The 23,015-nt window shown below is 44.3% G+C and overlaps 1 protein-coding gene across 1 annotated transcript in view; it reads right to left on the bottom strand.

Annotated features, from left to right (window-relative positions):
- nf1a (neurofibromin 1a) overlaps nucleotides 1-22,294 on the bottom strand; it is a 93,195-nt gene extending 70,901 nt beyond the window's left edge. Inside the window, exons 1-25 of the mRNA XM_076281914.1 lie at nucleotides 22,078-22,294; nucleotides 15,545-15,688; nucleotides 14,590-14,673; nucleotides 11,101-11,291; nucleotides 10,450-10,556; nucleotides 9,155-9,222; nucleotides 8,707-8,782; nucleotides 8,407-8,564; nucleotides 8,066-8,239; nucleotides 7,531-7,659; nucleotides 7,128-7,202; nucleotides 6,623-6,754; nucleotides 5,865-5,993; nucleotides 5,639-5,752; nucleotides 5,364-5,443; nucleotides 4,955-5,078; nucleotides 4,498-4,744; nucleotides 4,274-4,347; nucleotides 4,071-4,154; nucleotides 3,529-3,873; nucleotides 3,166-3,305; nucleotides 2,485-2,607; nucleotides 2,167-2,250; nucleotides 1,934-2,050; nucleotides 1,129-1,310 (exon numbers count right to left, since the gene is read on the bottom strand). Of these exons, the coding sequence (XP_076138029.1) occupies nucleotides 1,129-1,310; nucleotides 1,934-2,050; nucleotides 2,167-2,250; nucleotides 2,485-2,607; nucleotides 3,166-3,305; nucleotides 3,529-3,873; nucleotides 4,071-4,154; nucleotides 4,274-4,347; nucleotides 4,498-4,744; nucleotides 4,955-5,078; nucleotides 5,364-5,443; nucleotides 5,639-5,752; nucleotides 5,865-5,993; nucleotides 6,623-6,754; nucleotides 7,128-7,202; nucleotides 7,531-7,659; nucleotides 8,066-8,239; nucleotides 8,407-8,564; nucleotides 8,707-8,782; nucleotides 9,155-9,222; nucleotides 10,450-10,556; nucleotides 11,101-11,291; nucleotides 14,590-14,673; nucleotides 15,545-15,688; nucleotides 22,078-22,137 (3,241 nt within the window). The 5' untranslated portion in view covers nucleotides 22,138-22,294. The remainder of the gene's footprint in view (nucleotides 1-1,128; nucleotides 1,311-1,933; nucleotides 2,051-2,166; nucleotides 2,251-2,484; nucleotides 2,608-3,165; nucleotides 3,306-3,528; nucleotides 3,874-4,070; nucleotides 4,155-4,273; nucleotides 4,348-4,497; nucleotides 4,745-4,954; nucleotides 5,079-5,363; nucleotides 5,444-5,638; nucleotides 5,753-5,864; nucleotides 5,994-6,622; nucleotides 6,755-7,127; nucleotides 7,203-7,530; nucleotides 7,660-8,065; nucleotides 8,240-8,406; nucleotides 8,565-8,706; nucleotides 8,783-9,154; nucleotides 9,223-10,449; nucleotides 10,557-11,100; nucleotides 11,292-14,589; nucleotides 14,674-15,544; nucleotides 15,689-22,077) is intronic.
- Nucleotides 22,295-23,015: the final 721 nt, after the last annotated feature.

Below are 23,015 nucleotides of genomic sequence, written 5' to 3'. Positions count from 1 at the left end.
CATGTATCTCACCACAGCAAGCTCACAGCTCTACATGCATTTCATGTGTGTGTAGGGCAGACTGTCCTGAATCGGGCGATATAATTGCCATGTTGGAGGGATACTCTGGGGCTGAGCAATTTACAGAAATATTTGCTGTGTGATTTACGGAAATAAATGCTATTTTTTATTTAGTGATGAAAAATGACCTTTCTGCGCTCCATATCTGTGACACGAACTGATCTGACCTGACTTGACCCGAGGTTGCATGTTAGCCTGCGTGCCTGTGTGTATGCAGTCATAATAATTCTCAACTCTTTACTGCATTGCCATGAACAAAGTAAAGGCAAAAAAGGTGTTTATTTGTTGAACAAATTGGGATGCAATGTGAGCCTTGAATTGGATGCCATGCAGGAATTTGCTAGGATCACAAAACCGGAATATGAACATGCTTTGCCATAGAGAAACACATGATAGCATTGGATTATAAACATGCTTTGCCACAAGAACAGACAAAAACGTGGGGTAAGTCCAGCTATATGAAGTTATTATTTTGCTGTCACTTCGTCTGTTTTATAACCCAGAAGGATGTACTTGGTATCAAATGATAGCTCTGAGTCTCCTCTTTCATCTGACATGCATCGGCATATCTATGCGATCACGGGTCCGCGAGTAATTCAAACGAGAGTAATGAGTATGCAGTGTTGGTTTGTGTACATGACGTTATTATTTTGCAGTCACTTCGTCTGGTTTTATAAGCCAGAAGGATCGATAAACATGGTACCAATGGATAGCCCTGTGCCCCCTCTTTCATCTGATATGCTTGCCATATCGATGCGATCACGGGTTCGCGAGTAATTCAAACTAGAGTAATGTGTGTGCAGGTGAACGCAGAGAAGTATAGACTGTAAATATGATGCAATTTGATTTAATTTCATGATTTTTTTTAATTTTCATACTTGATCGTACAGACAAGTGTGTAGTCTCGTTGGAAAGCCCCACTTCTGCTCTGTCGTGCAATAAAGGTTTCATCTTGCTGCGATGAACCATTCCGGAGCAATGTAACAGAGAAGAAAGGGTGTGTTTTTTGACGCACTTTGCGTCAATCAGGTTCTAAGGGTTAATGCCCATTATAGAACTTCAACTTACCAATCGAGTGCATAAGACCACTGTCCACATTTGCATTGAGCAGATTGGACATTGCGAGGACAGTGCAGTGACGCAGCGATGCCAGGCGGCGAGACATGCCACGCTTCCTCCCCGCCACCTGCTGGCCCTCGTCCTCCACCTCACTGCAGTCATTCAACAGGTTCATGAAGAGAGTGAAGTATCTAAAGGACAGATGGAGGAGAGACCCAGAAAGAAAGATGGAGTGGGGTTGCAGAGAGAGAGAGAGAGAGAGAGAGAGAGAGAGAGAGAGAGAGAGAGAGAGAGAGAGACCATGAGAAAGAGAGATTGTAAGGGCATGGTCTGTGAATAAAATATCTGGCCGCATACAACAGTTCTAAACACAGATGATAAAAGTGCTACAACAAAGCATGGCATTAATTAGCATTGATAAAAGAACAAATGAACTCACAAGGGGACCAAGAGGTCAAAATCAGCACAGCCTCTCTTGTATAACAGTATCCTTGTCAGTTGCATGGTTTTGAAACTGTATAGTAATGAATTAATGTAGAAAGGGTATTCTTTCCCCCATCATGCTAAGGAGGAGGATACTGTATACTGTATGCTCACACCCCCCATTGGCACAATATTTTTCTCATTACTGAGAATTTGCTGTTCAATATCTAGCTTGCAGGGGCACATTGGCCGATAAAGCTCTGTACCACATCTGGATCTGGCCTTCCTCTCACTACAGCCCATCTGAAAGCGATGATGAGACAAAGAAGACAGAGGAAATGAAGAGAAGGGGGAAAAGGAGAGAGCAAAAACACTAGCAGTTTGGTTTTACTTGAGGAAGAGCTGGGACTTGGCCTCCATGAGCTCCACTCCGTCTCCCTCCTCTGGCTGCAGCGGTAACCCTGCCAGCAGCGACACCACTGCCTCCATACTGGCCTGGTCCAGGTCCCTGCCAAACACACAAACATACACAACACTCACAGATCCTCCCCAGTCTGCCATGCCCAAATGTGTCCTGCTGCTGAAAAGATCAGGGCCTCAGGTCTCTTGCTTTTATAAGTGTACCGTGTCAAACACTTGATGTCGTCATCTGCAGCTTGATTTGATGTACCCATCACCCAGTCCGTCAGGTACTCCACCATCTTGTTTCTGTTGGCATAAACAGCACAGCAGTCTAATCACTCACCCACATGTTACACTGCCATGTGAGAGACAAACAAACAAAAGTGAAGTGAAGTGAAGTGAAGTGAAGTGAAGGTGGCTGTGGTTCAGGAGAGCATTACTGCTGTAGTAGAAATACTTGGACAAATACGTAACGGCAGATGTGACTCAGACTGCATAGTACCGCGTGCAGATGTTTGATTGTGGACCGAGTCAGCTCACCTGAACTTCATCTCCTGGCAGAAGGACAAGTCATCCCTCCGCTCCATCATCACCTCCACCAGCTGGCACAGCTTAGTCTTGATCTGGATGGCATGGACCACGTTCCCCAGTACACGCACGTACCTGAGGAGCACACAAGTCAGGTCATCTTGCCCATAAAGGAAGGGCTATGAAGAAGAGAGACACTCCAGATTTTCAACTTTGTCAACTTTTAAGAGTCTCACAGGTCAAGGTTATGGGTAAAACAGGACATGCTAGCATTTACCTAAGAAACACAACAGAGGTTGCAATCCTGGATCCCCGCCTCTGACAACAAGGAGCTGTTAGTCTAGTCTTACTTCAAACTTAATCTAGACTGACCAGCACTTCACAGTTATTTTAAAGATATAGACACCTTTGAGAGGTGGTCTATTGTGGGGAGAAAGACAACAATTACTTTTTTCTGGAGAAAGGATTTTGTCATGAGTGAACATCACCGACCAAACTACCCTTCTCTCTTGCTCGTTTACAAAACACATCGGTTGGCCAGCCATAAAACAAGATTCATGTAAACCTAATAATTTTTTTCCTCCTCTATTTCACTGGACTGTGCCATCACCTTGCTGTACCAAACAATTACCACCACATTGTTGCATAGCGATAAAAAGTTCTCATCTCATCTTACACCTCCCACACTCTCACCTGACCAAATTGAGCATCATGGTCTCTATGCTGGCTAGGCCCAGGTGCTCCGAGCTGCCCTCTGTATGGCTATCCAGCAGGTTCTTCAAGATGGCGATAGTCTGCTCTACAAACTGAGTGTTGGTGTCATTAATGGGGACCTAGGAGGTTAGACAGAGCAACAACATTACAAATGCTCAGACAAAAAGACACGCTCACAAAATGTAAGAGACTTCTTGAGATAAACATAAATATACACAATGAATTCAACTGACATTGGATTTCAACAAAATGATTGATCTTTGTAGATTTCCAATGTCTTGAAATCAAAATGCTCCCAAGAGAACGGACAGACGGAGCAGTCATCATGCTGCTGGTACCCACCGGCCCCTGCATCTCAAAGAACCTGCCGATGCTGTTCTTGAGCTTGTTGAAGAGCATGGGGTAGAGCGCCGGGCTCAGCTCCAGCCCCACCAGGTCCTTGATGTTGTTGCGGATCTGCAGGCCCACGCGCTCGTGGTTGCACACCATCAGCGACAGCAGCCGGTCCAGGAAGCGGCCCAGCGACGTCTCGCTGCTCACCTCGCACGAGCCCATGGAGACCATGGAGCCCTTGCGCTCGCTCAGCGGGCCCATGGGGGGGCTGTAGGTGCCCGGGGCAGGCGTGTTGCGCCGCTGGAGGCACACCCCACCCAAGGCACACAGGAATCCAGTCATGTTGATCCACTCCTGGAGAGAGAAGAGCGCAGGGGTACATGACTATGTCAGAATCTCTTTTCCTGTCAGAGACAATGGTGCCCCCTGGTGTCATTGTTATTTTCAGCAGCCATGCTTTGTCCAAATGATTGCCTCTTGGCCTATTCAGTATAGCTCATTCAGACTGTTGGATAAGAACAGGACAACATTCTTAGACTGGATCTCCCAACCTGTCCATCTTCCACCTTGTTTTTTGGATGATTGAGAATCTGCTTGGTTGCTTGATCCCATTTTGCATACGTATCTTCCCAGGCCTGTAAAGAGAAGGATACATTGAAATGAACTGTGAAACTCACATTGAATATAAGAAAAGGAGATGTGTCATCACAAATAGCAAGCATGCAAACATGGAGCATGTTACACGTGACCTGACCTCAGTATTGCCAGCGGTAGGATGTTCTATTCTGCGGAGCAGTGCCATTACTCTTTTCTGCAGGGCAGAACGGCCTGTGTACACGTACAAAAAATACACACACATACACATATTTTCAAGAAATGTCTTAACATGAATGTTAAAATAAAACAGTGAATATAAGAGTATGGACTTCATATATGAGGGGGAAGAAAACAGTAATGAGCTGTGTCTTTTCCACAGACCTGTGGCCATCATGTTGCTGACCGAGGCGAACTCCATAAAGGTGTTGTAGTTGGGCAGGACGGTCTGCACCGGCACCTCGTCCACACCGCAGCGGATGTCAGCCTCTTCACACAGGTGGCGGAAACAGGACATGGCCACCAGCACGGCCTCCATGTCCTGGCTCCAGAGGAATGTGTAGAGGCACACCTCCAGTTTGGTCTGCGCCTCTTTACACGACGAGTTACCGCTGCCTACTGTGGCACTCTCCTGTAGGGGAGAACATGCAGATCAATCATCATTTCAATTATATGCTCCCTTTTTTTACGGCTAAATTCATTTAGAAGCTTCAGGGTTCATGGTTTCAGAGAAGAATGTGGTGGTCACACAAAGGGCCCCGAAAGTTGAGGTCACTTAAGCTGAGGTCATTAGCTAGATTCACAGTCACCTTCTCTTTTCATTTTATTCTGCGTTCCTCACCTTGTTCTTCAGGAGAAACTTGTTCCTGCAGATGAGAATCTCCCGTAGCCATTTCAGGATCTCTGTGCTGTTGATCATCTGGTGACCGATGAGCTTCTTACAGATGTAGCAGAGAATCTGGGAACTGGAATCCACAGAGATAGCACATACAATACCAACATGAAAAAATAAAACCAAAAACTCAGACCATTCACATCTATGGCACAACAATCAGTCTGCTTCTCAGAGTCCGGTAAAAATATATGGTTCAATGTGATCCTTTATTTATGGACTAATAAATATTAGTATATCTGCTACTCATAGACTGTCCTGCAATGTTAATGCTTATATCATAACCACTGGTGGAACAGTTTATGTGTGACTCAATGTGTGGTCAAGTGAAAAGATGAAACTTGAGGCTCTACTTCACCTGATGTCCCAGAATGCCTCGATGGGGGCGTCAGGGTTCCACAAGTCAATGGTTTCAGGCTGGTGCAACACTAACAACGCCTGAAAAAGAGACAGGGAGCAGAAGACCATAATTAGTAAGTCATTAAAAACACTGGTCAATAAAGCACTGTTGACACTGACAGTGAAGGAGAAGAATGCAGTTCAAAAGAACAAGTGAGGTGGAGGAGGAGGAGGACAGTAGTTGAGACTATTTTGTAATGCCCATGTGACATGAGAGAAGCCTATGGCACAGACCTCCATGGCCTCTGGGGAGATCTCAGCGGAGTTGGTGTAGGGCACCAGCTGCACCAGCCCAATGATGAGCTCCGCTGTGCTGCTCTGGATCTCCTGGCCATGCTTCCCAGGGTTCTGTGGGCACACAGCCATTAAACACAACCACACACACACACACACACACACACACATAAAAAACAGTGTGCTAGACCAGGATTTGAAGTGTGTGTATGTGCTTTTATCTCACGTGGAGCATGAGTTTGGGGTCAGCATGGATAAGCTTGACCAGGGCCAGCAGCAGACAGCGGGAGTCCAGGTCTGTGGACTTGTCTTTGAACTTAAGGCTTGTAGTCATCTTCTCTTTGAATGTTTGGCTCTGCATAGACAAAGGACATCACCAGTCAACTTCACATTTTATTGAATTGTTATTTTCACAGCACACAATCCCCCAATACTAGACTTTACATTAGGTACATGTGAAATTTCGACCTGATTGCATTGCTTTGACTAACTTTAAAGGTCTTTCTCCATCAAATATCTATGAAGTCTTAACCCCTTATTCCTCTGCACCTAGCAGTTATTTAGTACTCTTCAGTAGCCTTAAAATTCTGGCCATCCCAGAATCTTGCTTAAAATCTCAGCAGTAGAGCTAGAACAGATTTTATCCATATGTATGCTTTTTGAGATTTTAACCTATGGCCACTGGGTGGTAAGGACCTATTTCAACCCCGTTGCCCTACTAACAGGAGCACTCAGCAACACTGCATTGAAAACCAACCAGCATCTTCTAAAATCAGAGTGCCTGCTGTTCTGGGAGCAGATGTATAAATGCAGGGTGGTGTGTGTGTGTGTGTGTGTGTGTGTGTGTGTGTGTGTGTGTGTGTGTGTGTGTGTGTGTGTGTGTGTGTGTGTGTGTGTGTGTTTGTGTGTTTGTGTGTGTGTGTGTGTGTGTGTGTGTGTGTGTGTGTGTGTGTGTGTGTGTGTGTGTGTGTGTGTGCGCATCACCGTGGTCATGCGTAAGGGAGCGTGTGCACTGGCCCCCTGCATCACTCGGGCCAGCGTCTCTGCAAACATGGCGCGCAGCTCCCCCGAGTAGAAGTACACGGCGTCTATCTTAGGCCACCAGTCCAAATGAGACTAGAGCAAAGGGAGAGGAAAACACAACCAGATTTACGCACTCTGGAAATACACAAGCAGCGCTTGAAACCAATCATAACCAATCAGAAATTCTCTGGGTAGCCTGATGGATGTCATGAATTTGCCCTTAATCTTAAAAACAATCAGTAGGTCTATAAAGCTGAAGTGTATGAAATGCTGTTGGCCTAGATACATTATCTGCTATGAAGCCTGAGCAACCTATTAAAAATTACATTAAAATCAGAGGAGTGTAACATCTGTACTGAAACTGACAGTTACTCATTCATCAACAGATCCAATGGAACGATAGTGATGCTATGATTAGTGCAATTTAGGTGGATTCTGTTTGTTATGTGGGGAGCTTTGTACTCACATTGGTGATGATTCTGTGCAGAGAGTTGACCAGGACAAAGTGGAAGGTCTGAGGAGAGGAGGAGGCGAGGCAGACCTGAGGAGTGAGGGGTCAGAGTTGAGGTCATCCTATGACAATTCTGCACCAAAGTATGAATGAACTAACAACAACAACAACAACTATTTTTACTTTATTTTTCACAACTTATGTTCTGAACTCCTGAGATTTGAAAACTGAACACTACCTCTGCAGTGTTACCAAATGACTAAATGTGAAGGTTAACATGATCAATATTGAACCACCAACCAAGCAGAGTAGTGTAGAACAGACAGTGCTGTTTGTGTTTGCACAAGGTTCACACAGCCATTTTACCAGGAAAAACAGAAGCGCATTAAATCTGCTCTATCTGCAGACAGGGCCAGACCTTGAAGTGCTGGTTGTTGTGGGGGTTGATGCGGAAGCAGGAGACAAAGCAGTCAATCATGAGGTCCACATCTGCGCTCTGACTGCCTGTCCCCCGCGAGAAGGGCTTGGCTGGGTTAAAGAGTAAGGCCTGGGAGGGAAAGAGAGAAACTATTAGAACAACACCCAGAGATGCTGGCTCCAGTCCCTCCATGTTGGTCTCATATTTGTCTTTCAATGTGTGTGTGTGTGTGTGTGTGTGTGTGTGTGTGTGTGTGTGTGTCCTGCATGAGATACCTCACCCGACATGAAATGTGATCAGTTAAAATGTGTGGAATCTAGCATGTATTGTCCCAACACTAGCTACCCAACATATTCTCAATGTTCAAGTAGACCAACAGTTATGCACTATTCCATTCAAACTCATTCCATCCGTACTGAGGACCATTCCAGCCTCTGTGCACATCATGTACAGAACTGACCAAACCCATTACTAGTGTGTATCCACTTCCATTACATTCTGATACTTTTGGAGGATGTATGGCATGTCCACAAACCTTGAGGTCCATGACTATAGACTGCACCAGGAGGAAGATGACAGAATTGTCCTCCCAGTTGATGTAGGTGGAAGCCTTGCAGAGCTTCACACAGGCAATGGCTGCACTCTCGGTCAGCTGTTTACTGGTACCATGGCCAGTCAAGGCCTTACGCAAGTTATCCAGGAACAACTTCTGTAATGACCAAGAAAATGTAGAAAAAGTTGCTGGGTTCCTGAAGTTACCACTGCTACAAACAAATATATGAAGCCTAGGAGTCTGTAGTTTAATCAATCATATCATTATTTATTCATAATATGTAATCCCATGAGCAGTAAGCCTACAGACGGTCTAATTCTTACCTTGTTGGCCTTGCTGTCATCAATGGCCTCTTTGGTGATGCTCTGTATGATCTCTGGACAGAGGATGAGCAGTATGATCTGTAGTGGCCACACAGCGGCCTTACGCTTGGCACTCTCCGCAAAACTGTCCACCAGGTCAAAAAGCTTCTCTGCACAGTCTGAGACACATGTGCACACAAAGGTCCTTATTCTCATGTGCAAAGTTTTATCTATGCTACAGAGAGTATGATAACAGAGTATGACAAACTCCCTGTTCCCGACTGTCCACAATGAGAAGTAAAAACACATGTGCACACTGACCTGCCATGTCTGTCTGTGGGCGCTGGTACAGCATGGTAAACTCATCTGGGTAATAATCCACCCAGTTCCAAAAGGCCTACAGATAAAAGACAAAATTACTTTCATTAGTAAAATATATTGTGAGCTTGAGTGCTATTTTTTAACTATTTTTTAACATACACTACTTTATAACAGGATAATTCTTTTTATTTTCAATTATTTACTAATTATTCTGCAGCAACATTAAAACATTTGTGCACAGACATTTTGCGTCAACCAAAGCCAAAAATCTGAAAAAAAGCACAATAATGCTGAATAATGAATTGAAAGTAAAATCTAAAATTATTTCACCACAAATGAAGCCTCTTCAAAGATGTGGGTGAAGTACTGCACCACTGGGTGGCAGAGAAGAGCAAAAGAGCCCAATCGTGTCCACTCGAGCCCTGAAAGTGGGCTGCCTTTAACTCACCTTCTCTAAACTGTTGATAACAGAAAGCTGGGCAGGTTTCTTCAAAGTCTTGAATTTGAATACAGTCTCTGTAAAAAACGTAAACACCAAAATATTACTATTAAGTCATATAGGTACCACACAAAATACTTATTTATACAAATAAAACAGGAATCTCCATAGTAATTGCACTGGGTGTTTTTTATTGGAAGTTTTACCGTATTTGATTGATCTTATATGTGTGTGTATATTTTGCCATAGTAGGTAATATAATTGATAACATGACGCAAAAATGACACATAAAACAGATTCAAAATACTGCAAGCGGAAATGGGATTTGTCTGCATTAGGGATGCACGATATATCGGCGGCCGATATATTATTAGCCGATAAGTGAAAAAATGAAAATATTATTATCGGTCCGATAACAGAATTCTGGCCGACAATTTCTGTGACAGAATCTGTGCATCTCAAAATCCTCTCGTGAATGATCCGCCATTTAACCTTAACAGAGCGGAGCTCAGCCCTATCTAGAGTCGTCTTGTGCTGGTGTGTTTGCACTTTACCGCGCTGGTCGGGGAAACAAATAAACAAACTCGTTAGTGGGACGAGTACATAAGTAGGCCTAGTTCTAAGTTGTGTTTTAGTGTTATATTTGCATTACTTTAGCTTGGGTTTTGTATTATTACCTAGAAATATGCTAACCATTCGTGCTTCAGTTCCAGACAGGTCATCATAATAAGTTATTAAAACCTTCGGGGCTAACTCCTTTCATTTCTGCTGCAGCAGGTTGTGCACAACAGAGTAGACGGACATAAGATACAGTCTGAGGAGTTGCAGCTTTATTCAGTTACTCGCAGTTGAAACTAAACCTAAGTTTCCCTCACAAACACTGATTTGGTCGCTATACTGTAGCTTATTCCAAGCTGAGCCGTTTATGAGCGTTTAGTCCTAAATGAAAACGATTCAAACTCTCTAGCCACTCACTCGCAATACACTGACGTCAGGTTCACTTAAAGGAGCCACACATACTGTAGGGCTAGGCTACTGTTATGTTGTTGACTGCCGAGGACTATTATGAGTTCTGTCCATCATTTGGTGGTAGGTAAAATTACTGCAATAAAATTATGCTTATTAAATGCTTTCCCCAAATCACTTTTTTTCAAGAGTAATATTATTGGTTATCATATCAGTATCGGCCACAACAAACCAATAAATATCGGTTATCGTTATCGGCCCTAAAATTCCATATCGGTGCATCTCTAGTCTGCATCAGTTCAAATATGACATCCATTTAACACACGTCCCATGCTCACCTTGTAGCAGTCTTTTTAGCTTGGCACAGTCCACATTTATGTACTGAATGAGTTCGATGTCATGGACATCCACAGTGTCTTCTGAGCATACAGTGAGTTCCTGCATTCTAGGGTAAGAAGCAGAGAATTGCAGTTACGGATTCTGAATTTAGAAAAAAGTAAATAAGTACCATTTCAATAAAGGTGGATGACTTTCACCTCGGATCATCACCTCACCCCTTTCACCTCAGATCATCCTTAACTTTCCTCTCTACAAACTGGCAGCATTTACTAGTTAAGCAGTGGGGCTCAGCTCCAAAGCTCTAAACTCCTAAGCTCCACATGAGCGCACACACAAACCCTCCAGAAGCAGCTGCAGGGTGGTCAGAGCTTGTCGCCAGATAAAAGATTGGAATTCTTACATCTAGCTCATGCTACTTCTTATGAAATGCTAGTGTTCTATGCGACACAAAAGCTGCTCTGGCAGAGTTATGAAGCAGACTTTCATATCCTCCTGTGTATGGCACTATAGCAGTGGCAGGAAACCACAACAGACCCATGAGCTGTCTGGGGCAGGAGAGGGGCGCTGGGTGGGTATGGTAGAGTGCTAACTTCAGGAATGTCCCGAATGTGAGGGAGGCCGAGGGCCGAGCTGGATCCCAGTCTCTCTACCTGGTTGAGATGCGGCTGAAGACGGCGTTGAAGTTGTTGCAGCTGAGGGAGAAGAGGACTCCGGAGGCGGAGGCCCGCAGGTCGGCGGCATAGAGGTGGCCCTCGCGGTACGTGTGAATGAAGTGGCAGATTTCTGGCAGCAGCTGTTTCACCAGCATGGCCTCATCCAGACGCAGGCAGTCCTTTGGTTGCTACAGAGGGGAGAGACATCAAAGAGATGTTTAAGCAAACTCATGACATAGTCAGGGCTACCGTGACCCTTGATTTACGGAGTTCCCATACACTCACTCTAATGAGTTTGTTGAGATAACAGGGAGTCCTCTGGTGGCTCTAGATATAAGACTGAGATATGCTTCAGTTCAACCCACCAGTAGAACCCATTGGTTCCAGGGTCATACACATATCTTGCATAAATCTAAACTCACTTTGACAAGGTAACTTCATCCTTAGGATAGCTTGGAATCAGCATCCTGCCCTCACAGGAATAGATGAGCAAACAAATATCTTGGAGACATTCCAGCTCTCTGTGACCATCACCTTAATGGTGGTGATGTGGATGCAGTTCATTTTTGAAACGTAGTTGAAAATGCTGGTATGGATGAAGACTGTTTTCATTCTAAACGCAATAATGTGGACAGTCTCAATCTGGAGGACTATGAAGAGAAAGGCAAAAAGGGAGAGAGAAAAGGGACATCCTTTTGTCCGAGAAGGCGATCACTGCCAAAACAGCAGCAAACCTTCAAGGCCATCTGACTCTCATCTCCCATGGATCCATTGCATTTCCTCAGCCACATCCAAGGACACGGAGGGAGCCGCTCTAGAGCCAGCTGTTATTTGAGCAGGTGATCTCAGATGGAAGGATAAGAGCGCCACAGAGCTCCACATTGTGATATTGTGTACAGTAGGAACCAGAATATAATAGTAGTAGTATAGTAAAGGTCAAAGGAGTCATGAGCGAGATGACGGTATCACCCAGAGCCCCTGGTACCGACGGCTTCAGAGACGACAAACTGAAACATGATCATTTGCATGGGTGAGAGGGGGAGAGAGGGTATAGTGGACGAGTCCCTCATGATCATTTGCATGGGTGAGAGGGGGAGAGGGGGTATAGTGGACGAGTCCCTCATGATCATTTGCATGGGTGAGAGGGGGAGAGGGGGTATAGTGGACGAGTCCCTCGGCCAATCTTACTGTTGATTTATGGACAAAAAGTACGAGTCCTAATGTACTGTATAATGCATGAACAACTGAGAAGTATCTCAATGGAAACACTTAAAGATGTGAATGACAGCTGCGTATCCAGGTGAGTCACTACTGTGATGCTCCGGGGGCAGGAGGTCGTGAGAAACAAGTGAAATCGTCATATTTGACAGCCTGCTTCCCATCACACTGTAGGACAACAAACCACAAAAAGAGTCAAGAGTGAGTCATTCCCCACAGTGTAAAGCAAATCAGTAGCCCCCTTTTGGTGTTCCCTCAAGAAGCTCCTAGAATTAAATTCCTGTAGCAAGAGAGTTAACTGTTTATTTCAGTAATCACTACCTAGCAGGGTTGTGCAAAATTCGAATTGTAATTCTGCTTCCTGTTTGCTACCTCAATTGAAATGCAAGTGAAATTCAAGAATTGAATTGGAATTTAAGAGCCAGTTTCAATTAAATTCTGGAATTTTGCACAACCCTGCTACCTAGATCAACATTTCACATATTTAGCTATAATGTGCACATTTTTACTGTTCAAATAGGTTACTTACAGAATAATAATATATCCGTTATCCTGTTTTAAACTGACCAGCCTATAACACTAGGAAATTCATTAAAAAAGCCAAGATTCACTTTCAACAAACCCCACTGGTGCTTTTTGGCTGCAAATTATGTTGGCCAGAATTTTACTATTGATAGAACAAAAAAACAATAGGATCTAATGCGTATATGACCTGCCATGAGATGAATTTAATATGTGAGCGCTCTCTACGGTTACATGCACACTGCAGCTATTCAAGGTTAAGTGGCCCTCTCAAGTTCCACAACAGAAGGATACCCCACCAGGGACAAGGCAATCAAACCCAGCAACCCAGTCTGGAAACTACCGGACAACACTCCAGTCAAATGGCAGTTTAACCCTAGCATTACCTCCCTTTATGATTACGACTTTAAGAAGAAACCTGCATTGTACACACTAGGGCTACTCAGCTTGGACAAGGGTCCGGTCCCAATTCCATGAACTCAGAGGACCTAAGGAAGAGGCTCTGCGAAATACTTTTTTTTGTCATCAACTCTGGCAGAATCATTCAATTTCACAAGAATGTTCAGAATATCCTCCTCTCCAGAAAATCCTCATTAGATTTCAAAACTGCTTATGTGCATTCCTCATGCTTTACATTACATTTACAGAACAAAACTCAACATGCTCTTATAGTCAAGTCAAGTCCCTTTTATTTATATATTTATATAACAATAACAATATCGCCTCCACAAATTGAAATCCATTAGAAAAGCCAACTTAGCTGAAAAGGTATACCACAGTAGTACTCTCTGTAAATTAGACTGACGCATCATGATCTGATACCGAGGTTTAAACAACTCGGGCAGTGAATCTGTTCAGAGAAAAAAATATATGCACTGGGTTCCCCAAAAGAGGCAAATTAAAACGAATTCAGAGTAGGGGAAGGGTTTGGAGGGTGAGGCATCCGGGGGGGTTAAGGGATGGGGACTGGGCTTGGAGGTGGGGGGGGGGGGGGGGGGGGGGGGGGCGTAAGGGATGGGGACTGGGCGTGGAGGTGGGGGGGGGGGGGTTAAGGGATGGGGACTGGGCTTGGAGGTGGGGGGGTTAAGGGATGGGGACTGGGCTTGGAGGTGGGAGCTGCAGCTGGCTCCCATCTGACATCTTACATTAGTGAATAATCTATACAGGAAACTCCAGCCAATCCCAGTGGAGACTGTGAAAATGCTAAGTCAAGTCGAGGAAACACCTGCAAATGTAATCTTCAGCAAGTGGGCAGCCGGGAGCCGAAGACTTCTTGCTGGAGGGGGTGGGGACAGCAGGGCTGGAGGCCTGGCCTTTGGGGAGAGGAGCGAGGAGCTTTAAGTGCATTACCAGAGTTCTGTGAATGAGCACTGCCTACACAGAACAAGAAACCTCTCCACTGGGAGGCCAACGGAACACTCTCTCTCTCTCTCTCTCTCTCTCTCTTATATATAAGTGGCACAGGGAGGAGAAGAGCTTTCCTGACAAGGATAACCTCATTCCCAGCCTTGTCCATCACAACACAACAACGTTTTCCTTGACTTAATATATTGCTGATTTGATCTGATTTGTATAATGTCCCTCCAAAAACGTGCAGTGACTTTTTAACTGCTGTCAGTGCAAAGGGGGAGGAGGGAGGGAGTGCAGAGAGTCCACACACAGAGAGATGGATGAGGCTGTACTCAGGGTTCCCACATGGAGCAGTGGGAGCTGCAGTGGGAGACACACCGAGATGGTTCCACTCACCCCTGCCAGGCACTTCTCCAGCGTGTCCAGGATGATGAGCTGGGAGAGGTAAAGGTTCTTCTCCGCCGTTTCTCCAAAGATCCGCTGCAGAGAGGAGGAAAGCGTTACATCAGTGTTAGGGGAGTTTGATATGGCCCGAAGGAGCATTACACAGACAAATCCCCCAGAGAACAAACTCATGTGTTACGAGAGGACCCTCACTGCACTCATGCAGTTGAGCTCATGCAAGGTTTAATGGTTTGGTTCCCGCTGTGCAGACCATTGCTTGAGAACGTCCTACACTTTGTCCTTTTACAACATTTGGGGGCAGCCGTGGCCCACTGGTTAGCACTCTGGACTTGTAACCGGAGGGTTGCCAGTTCGAGCCCCGACCAGTGGGCAGCGGCTGAAGTGCCCTTGAGCAAGGCACCTAACCCCTCACTGCTCCCCGAGCGCCGCCGTTGTAGCAGGCAGCTCACTGCGCCGGGATTAGTGTGTGCTTCACCTCACTGTGTGTTCACTGTGTGCTGTTTGTGTTTCACTAATTCACCGATTGGGTTAAATGCAGAGACCAAATTTCCCTCACGGGATCAAAAAAGTATATATATACTTATACTTAACATGCCATCTCTTCTCAGCACCCCTGAAATATTAGCCAAATTCAGGAGGCTTCACTGGTCAGCCTAGAGTGGGATACTAGCTACATCAGTCATGAGTAATCTTCATCATTTGTGTTAATGTCAACTAACAACCAAAGGTGACAATGTATGTGACAAAAAATGTTTTAGCTTAGAAACTGTGTGACATCACTTAGAGCACCTTTAATAAATGAAAATTGGGGAAACTTTATAGCAGATAACCAAGAGATTATTTGTTATGATTAAGAATATAGCAGAAACATAAAGCCAATAAACACCTATTACACCAAAACACAAACCAGCTATAACAACTTCATTACAACTGAATCCACACTTACCATATTGTTCACATTTTTTAATATGTTAGTTAGGCCACTGATGACAAGGGTGAACTTGTACTTGGAGATGTTGATAAGGCATTCCTTGTTGTGCTCTGTGTTGACTTTGGAATGGGTGCTCTGTTGTCCTGTTTTGATCGGAAGCTGTAAAATGGGACAAAATACAAAATTAGACTAGATTAGATTACCTACTTCCCAGGGGTGCGTTTCCCAAAACCACTTTGTTGTTGCAATGCAATTTCCCATTGTCAACCAACTAAGTTGCTAACAGGTTAGCAACTATGGTTTTGGGAAAAGCACCCCAGATTACCAATCACAAAATGCAAAAAGTAAATAAAACATTTACTGGATTACTTGCACACAGTACACTGGGAACAGTGCACATTAGAATACATTTCAGAAATGGCTCATTAAAGCCCAGTTTTAAGCCTTATTCAACTGCGGCTCCTACTATTTGGCCCGTGTTCATGTCTGCGCCCCATCCTGCAATGAGACTTGAGTACCTCAGTGAGTCCTGAGCACTAGCAAGTCCAGTATGAGTTGCAATTGCATTTGCCCCACCTGGCCAATGAAGATGATAGCCAAGCGGCTTTAAGTAGCCAGAGGTTTCTAAATTGTGAAATCAGTTAAAGGAGGAAGGACCTTCAGTAGACCTCAGTGCCTGTGGATAGTGAAAGGAATAGATCCACAAACCTGCAACATCATACAACCAAAAGGTGCAAATCTCCCACCCCCCACACACACACCAAGTAAACCCTTGGCAAATATTCCACAGAGAAGTTCACAAACTGTACATTTTTTGATGGCACTCGTTTCTAAATTTGTGGTCGTTAGTAGTCGCAGAATTCAAAAGTGAACTCAATTAAGCAACGTGGAAGAGGCCAAAGTGGAGCAGTGATGCGATGCGCAGTGCAGTGCAGGGCAGTAACGTTAGTGTGCAGGAAAGCCAAAGCACCACCACATAACAAAGTTTGTCAGTTCTGTAGTAGCACTTGAGTGACCTTTTAAAGTATTCACACTGCCAAAAAACAGATGGTAGATTTAAGACTGTTTGGCCACAGTCTAGAGGCATGAAACTAGGGAAGAGGACGCTACGGTGTCAGCCTGAGTGATTCTCAAGAAGGAGCCCACTCACACTTACAGACCCGGCCCTCATGTGGCACAGAACTCTCTCCTTCCCCTTCTCCACACATTTCATTATTTTTATTTAATTTATGTCAGTCTGTCCAACACGCTCATTCAATTTCCTCCATCTTCCCCTCCATTCTGTTCCCTCCATTTCTCAGCTTCCATCCACACCTTTCACGCTTCACACCATTTCTCCTCCTTCCTACATTCCCCATCACGAGGCTTCACTCTTCGTGCTGGGTCTGGAGGTGTGCGTGTGCTGACAGCCCGTTGGCAGAGCCAAAACTCCAGCCTGGGTCTGGGTGAGAGTGAGCCCTGGGGCCAGGGCAGTACTACTGAGCCACAGGCCTGAAGGAGGATCTCTTAGGGCCCCCCCACTGCACATCCAGACTCTTTGGTCTTCCCTGGCCTCAGCTTCACTCATCCACAGGGCTTAGAGCATGAAGTCATCAGAAACTTTCAAAGTCAACATATATAATTATTTTTTTTCTCTCAAATCTTAAATGGCCTGGCCACACCTGAATGCAGGCACAGTGCCTGAGAACTTGGCCGCCCTTCTCTTTGCCCCTCTGCCTGACACAGTCTCTGCCTCCCCATTAACCCTTGGCATGTGTCTGGCTCTCTCTCTCCTACTCCTGAGCCACTGGCAACTCACTTCCCCCTCCCTCCCAGGAGCAGTGACTTCATCCCTACCTCTACTCTACTCTACGTCACTGTTTAACCACCCCATGCCTCCCCTCCCCTCCTCTCCCCTCGCCTCTCCTCTCCTCCTTCCTTCTTGCCTCCCAGGCCTGGGGGAAAAGCGCGTGCCTGGAAATGAAAGTCTCAAGACTGGAGAGTCAGGCATCTGAGCCCAGAGCATCCTCAACCACACACTCAACACACACACACACACACACACACACACACACACACGTCACCGTGTATAGCAGCACACGCGCACACACACAGACAAACACAAACACACACACACACACACACACACAGAGCAGTTGACATCAATTTCAATGCAGGATGGCTGAGGAGACAGTGAGCACTTTGTTTCACAGGCACAGTTAAAAATTCCTCAAAGGTCACACACCAATCTCTTCCCTGATGTGCACTTTGGCAGGGCTGCCTGATACAGTGCACACAACCACTAGATATTACATGAGTTCATAGTGTGTGTGTGTGTGTGTGTGTGTGTGTGTGTGTGTGTGTGTGTGTGTGTGTGTGTGTGTGTGTGTGTGTGTGTCTGTGTGTGTGTGTCTGTCTGTGTGTGTCTGTCTGTGTGTGTCTGTGTGTGTGAATTTTTATGAATGTGTTGTGTGCAGCTCTGTAGAAGTGAATGCAAGCCATCAAAATCAATTAAAATGACATGTTGTTGTTCCATCTTCATTCCATATCAGATTCCCAAGGACTGTACATGACAGACAATTATCACTAAAGTCATGGCAATAAACCCTTATACACACACACTTATAATATACACACATAGGATCACAAATTGCTTTTATCCACATGGCCAATCGGGTATGATCACTGTTAACAACACAATTATGCCTCATCAGATCCTTCAAACACAGAACTCTGTGGAGCTTTTTGCATGATTTAACCCCAACTCACAGGAATCAGCTTTCCAGAAAAATTGACTGATTATGGTGAAAAGTGATCCCTGATCCCTGTATGTATGCAGTTTATCATAAGCAGCATGGCAAAGCACCAGATATACCCTGAAGAGAGGTCATCCCTCCAGACAGAGGAAGGACAGAGCTGCAGGCTAGGTGGATTGAGTTTCCATGATGATGCACTGCTCAAAGGTCATTTTCTCTCAAGGTGCTCCTCTCCATACACCAATACTGAGAGGGCTAGGTTCTCACACACACACACGCCAAAACAGCAAGTGTATCAAGTACAATGCTGCAGACTCCCTAAAAGTATGCTCATATTTTAACAACATAAACACAAACATCAAACTACAGTACCAAAAAACTATTCAAATAAGTAATATTCTATCAAGAATTACAGCTATACTATACAATGAAAAAAGGGTAGCCAAGTAGGGATTCTGGAAATAGTATATACACATTACACAAGGGTTAGCGGAATTAGCTAGTTGTCAGGCTTAAGCAGTTTCAGACTGGCTTAGCATTAAGAAGGTGACTTAATTTGTATTATTCCTTCATCAAACTACAATGAGTCTTTCTCAGCAGCTAAGCTGTGAAAAATTCAAACTTTATGGCCACTGAAACCAGAGGCCTTGTAATGCCCAACCTGTAATGAACATGTTGCTTGACAAAGAAAAACAACACTCAAGTATTCTGCAGCCAGGACACAAGCAGTGTAGTGTCCGTTGTGTCGTCTGGCTCAGGCTACAGTTCCCCACTTCAACTGGCACTGGGACTATGACTAGAACAAGTTATGTCCAAAAGAAGAAAATGTATAACAGGTTAAATGGTTTAAAGATAGGACTAATGAGTTACGTAGCAAGTCATTTACCTAAGCAAGTGGTGACTGATCCAGCTGCTGCTATACTGGCACTAGCAGATGACTGAGCGCTAAGATTCTGCATTGGTTGAATAGAAAGAAGCTACATTGTTTTCAAATGCTCCTCATTGCTAGGCGAAGGCGATAACAACTTAACAACACATAATATATCATAGGTGAGGTAGTGTTGTAGTGGAACACCAGTAGGTTGTAAGTTCAATCTCAGGAAGTACCACTACTGTGTCCCTGAGCAATGCACTTAACCCTGAGTCACTCAGGGGGACTGTCCCTGTGGTTAGTTCACTGTACAATGTCATGTAATGTAAAGAGTCATTGGACGACAAAAACAAGGTCTAAAAGAAAGGCTGTTTTTTCCACACAAGATGGAAACTGATGGATTGAGTTACAAGGAGTTAAACAGAGCAACAGTCAGATGAGGAGAGTGAGTAGCATGCCGAGGAGCGTCTGTTACTCCCTTCACACTTGAACTGAACCCCAGACATTGTCCAGATATTAACCAGGTATGTGTGGACATCAAACTTCCCACATCTTCCTACACTGTCCACACATTACCTGGGTGAACTTAAATGTATACAGGGGCAAGACATATGGAAAGACACATTGATTCATCACATCTAGTGAGGGCAGAACCAAAGCAACAAAATCACAGAACTCAAGAATACTGCTGCGATAATGGAGAACACCAACTGGTGAGACAGTGATGTCAGGGAGGTTCTAATCTGTACTTAAGGGCAGAGGCAGAAATAATCAGGCAAATTACAAGCATAGCCCATTACAAGCACAGAGACTATTGCTTATTGTTTTAAACTTCACTGTTTATCAGTTCATGGGAACACTTGACTATGGTATATAGGGAAAGGTTTTTTTTCCCACAGAAGACTTTTTGGGTTATGTCTTGTCTCATTGCTAACTCCATCACATAACCCTTTCTAGCTGGCCAGGCGACTGGCTCTTTCAATTCCCTGCCCTGAGCTATGCGTGTGAAAGGGCAGCTCAAGACATTCTCCAGACCTTGTTCTCTGGACATTACCTTGGAGTTCATGCCTGGGGGCTGTGTAAGAGAAGGTAGCTCACCCAGGAGAACCACTGAATCTGTGATTAAGATTAGTGAGAGAGAGGGGGAATTGCTTAAGCAGTGCATTTCTGGTACAAAGCAAATGCATTCGCGGTCAAGAAAAACAAGTCTCTTCTTTATTTGTCAGCACCAGCCCACCAGTAGCCATAGGTTAGAAAAATGACTTCCCAGGTAAATGTTTATTCTTATTTTTAAACTCTTTCAGACACTAGAAGAAAGTGTTTGGCCATGCCAGGCTATAAGACATGTGGCAGTACAACAACTCCAGTTAACCACAAGGCTGAGTTGTTGACTACAATCTAAACAACCCCAGATCTACGTACCTGTTCTTTCTTTGATACAAGTTGATGCAGTGTTCACTTCAGCACTACATTCATGTAAATGCTGATGTGTTAGCTTGAATGGAACCTGCACAGGATCATTGGACCTAGGCACATGGGCCTGAAAACTGGTTGGACTTAACCCATAGTCTGAAATATTCAACATTTCAATTTTATCAAAGGGCTGTTGCCAAAACCTTTTCAGAGGTTACAAGAGTTACTACAATGACAGCACACGTGCCTGTACCACCAGAATGTCAAGAACACAGGGGTCTTTTCAAGCCCACCAAAACGGGGAAATGTGTTATATGCACAACTGCCTCGACCTTAGATACAAACGCATCTTCCCAATATAGGCTACATCCTTATGAAGGCGCGATGACAAGCCATGTCATCAGACAGTTTCCAGATTCCCGTGAACTGTACTCAAAGCATGTGTTTACCTACAGCACCTAACGTTAAAGTTTGCAACACTATGATAATTCAGAGACCCAAAAAGTTTTCATAATCATTATTGTGGCTGTGCACGAGCATGCCAAACATTCAGACAATCAGACTATTTCTCTACCATACACCTCGCAGGCCATGGCCTTGCCTGAGTGTAACTTTATGTGTCCATGCAGATGCAAACTGCAAAACCGTAGTCTACACCCACCTTAGCCAGCACCCATGGCTGGCTTTATGAATGAATCAGAGGCAAGAGTGCATGCTGAACATTTGCCATTGAAAGATCACAACTATAACAGGTTACATTCCAATACAATCTGTCAGAAAGACGATTTTTCCAGACTTACTCATTTCCCATCCTTACGTATGCAGTAACAGAAACTATCAGCGGACCAATGATTGCAGCATCTAATAACAATCATATTAGAGATCTATCTATTGCATTCTTAACTTCAAGTGCAGATTTTAAGTTTGTTTTGTTGTCGAAGGATGTGTCTCAACTGGCTGGAGTAGCTGCTAACCGTTTCATAAATCGGAGTGCTTAGTTTTTAAAGGTGGCTTAGCAAACATCAGGACAGGAGCTAAAAGCTAGCTATGGCTAGCAGTATGATTTCCACAATTTCTTCATGTCAACAGAGAGCTAGCATGCTAGTGCATACCCAGGCGGTCCATATTTTCTTTGTTTATATTTTGTCAGCTTGCTTCAGCGATCTTTCAAATATGATTAGCTGCAAACTACCTCGCTAGATATTGATGTTATTATTCAAGCAGTCTGCACATTGTGTCTTGGGTCATTTAAGTCCGACTGTTGCAACAAATAGAACAACTGGGTAACAATGCTGGCCGTGTACGTGTTTTAGCCATACTTACACAGAACTAGGTATGATAGCTAGCTAGCGTTTTATCTAACGTTACTCTTCACCGTCGCCCATCTTTGAAAAATCAGGTAAACATTGCTTAAGATGCTCGTGCAAGTTTGTGGCATAGGAAACACCTTCCTCCCCCTACAAAACAAACGATTGACAAATGCATTGATAGCAGTGCAACCTCTTTCCAAGCGCAGAACCCTATCTTACCTGCTCATCAAATTTATTTATAATGGCCTGGACCCATTCCACGGGCTTGTGTGCCGCCATGGCAGGGCGAATCGATCGTGCTGATCCCAAGTAAAATGTGTCTGTTCTTGATAATATTCAACGTAAAAATCCAATACCAGCTAGCGAAGGACGGCAGTGGGGGTTGGTTATTTTTTCACTTCAAGCATATTCTGCCATGCCGCCATGACACCACCGGAAGTTTCATTCCTCGGATCCAGTGAAACCGATGGGATGGAACCATAGGATGGAACTGAGTTAACTTGGTGAGGGATGGTGAACGCGCTTGCGTAAGGAGCACTCCTGTTTGTAGTTGACAGGAGTCATGCGCTTGTTCTGCACCTTATGACAGTGCATGGTTCATTGAATATTTTGGCACCCTAAATGATTTTATAATTAGAGATTAAGTTTGTCAAATATGGTTTGGTTCAGCTGTTATTTGGGATAATTACCTACATTATCAATACCATAGGCAGGCAATCAGGCAAAACTAATTGCCTGATGTTTACCTCTCTGTAACACTCTATATCATTCATACACTCTCACATTACGTTTCATTGATTCTATCAAATTCATTGAAAAAATCCTTTCAAACCATTTCCATTGACAGAAAATGTCATAATGCACAGCCTAACCAGCATTTGTAGAGGGAATGAACATGCAGAGAATAGCCTAAATGCACAGATATTAGACCTAAAAGAGAATACTACTGCAGATGATAGCACTGACCAATAATATATATGTGGATTATATTGAACGGTGATGTCCGGGAAGCCCAACCAGATGGACCAATATTGTCAATGAAATGTTGACATGAACAAAAATCTGAAAGTTTGAAAATGGCAAGCTCTACTGGTAAAAAATAGGTACTGCAGTGAATGCGAAAACCGTAGAACAGGTTGTCAGTTACAGTTTTTTGC

Source organism: Alosa pseudoharengus, unplaced genomic scaffold, assembly GCF_046254945.1.
Source record: "Alosa pseudoharengus isolate Yale_2024_CS ecotype anadromous, Long Island Sound unplaced genomic scaffold, YU_APseudo_1.1 YU_APseudo_1.1_scf_13, whole genome shotgun sequence".
Classification (NCBI taxonomy): domain Eukaryota; kingdom Metazoa; phylum Chordata; class Actinopteri; order Clupeiformes; family Clupeidae; genus Alosa; species Alosa pseudoharengus.
This window is presented reverse-complemented; position numbering and strand designations above follow the sequence as displayed.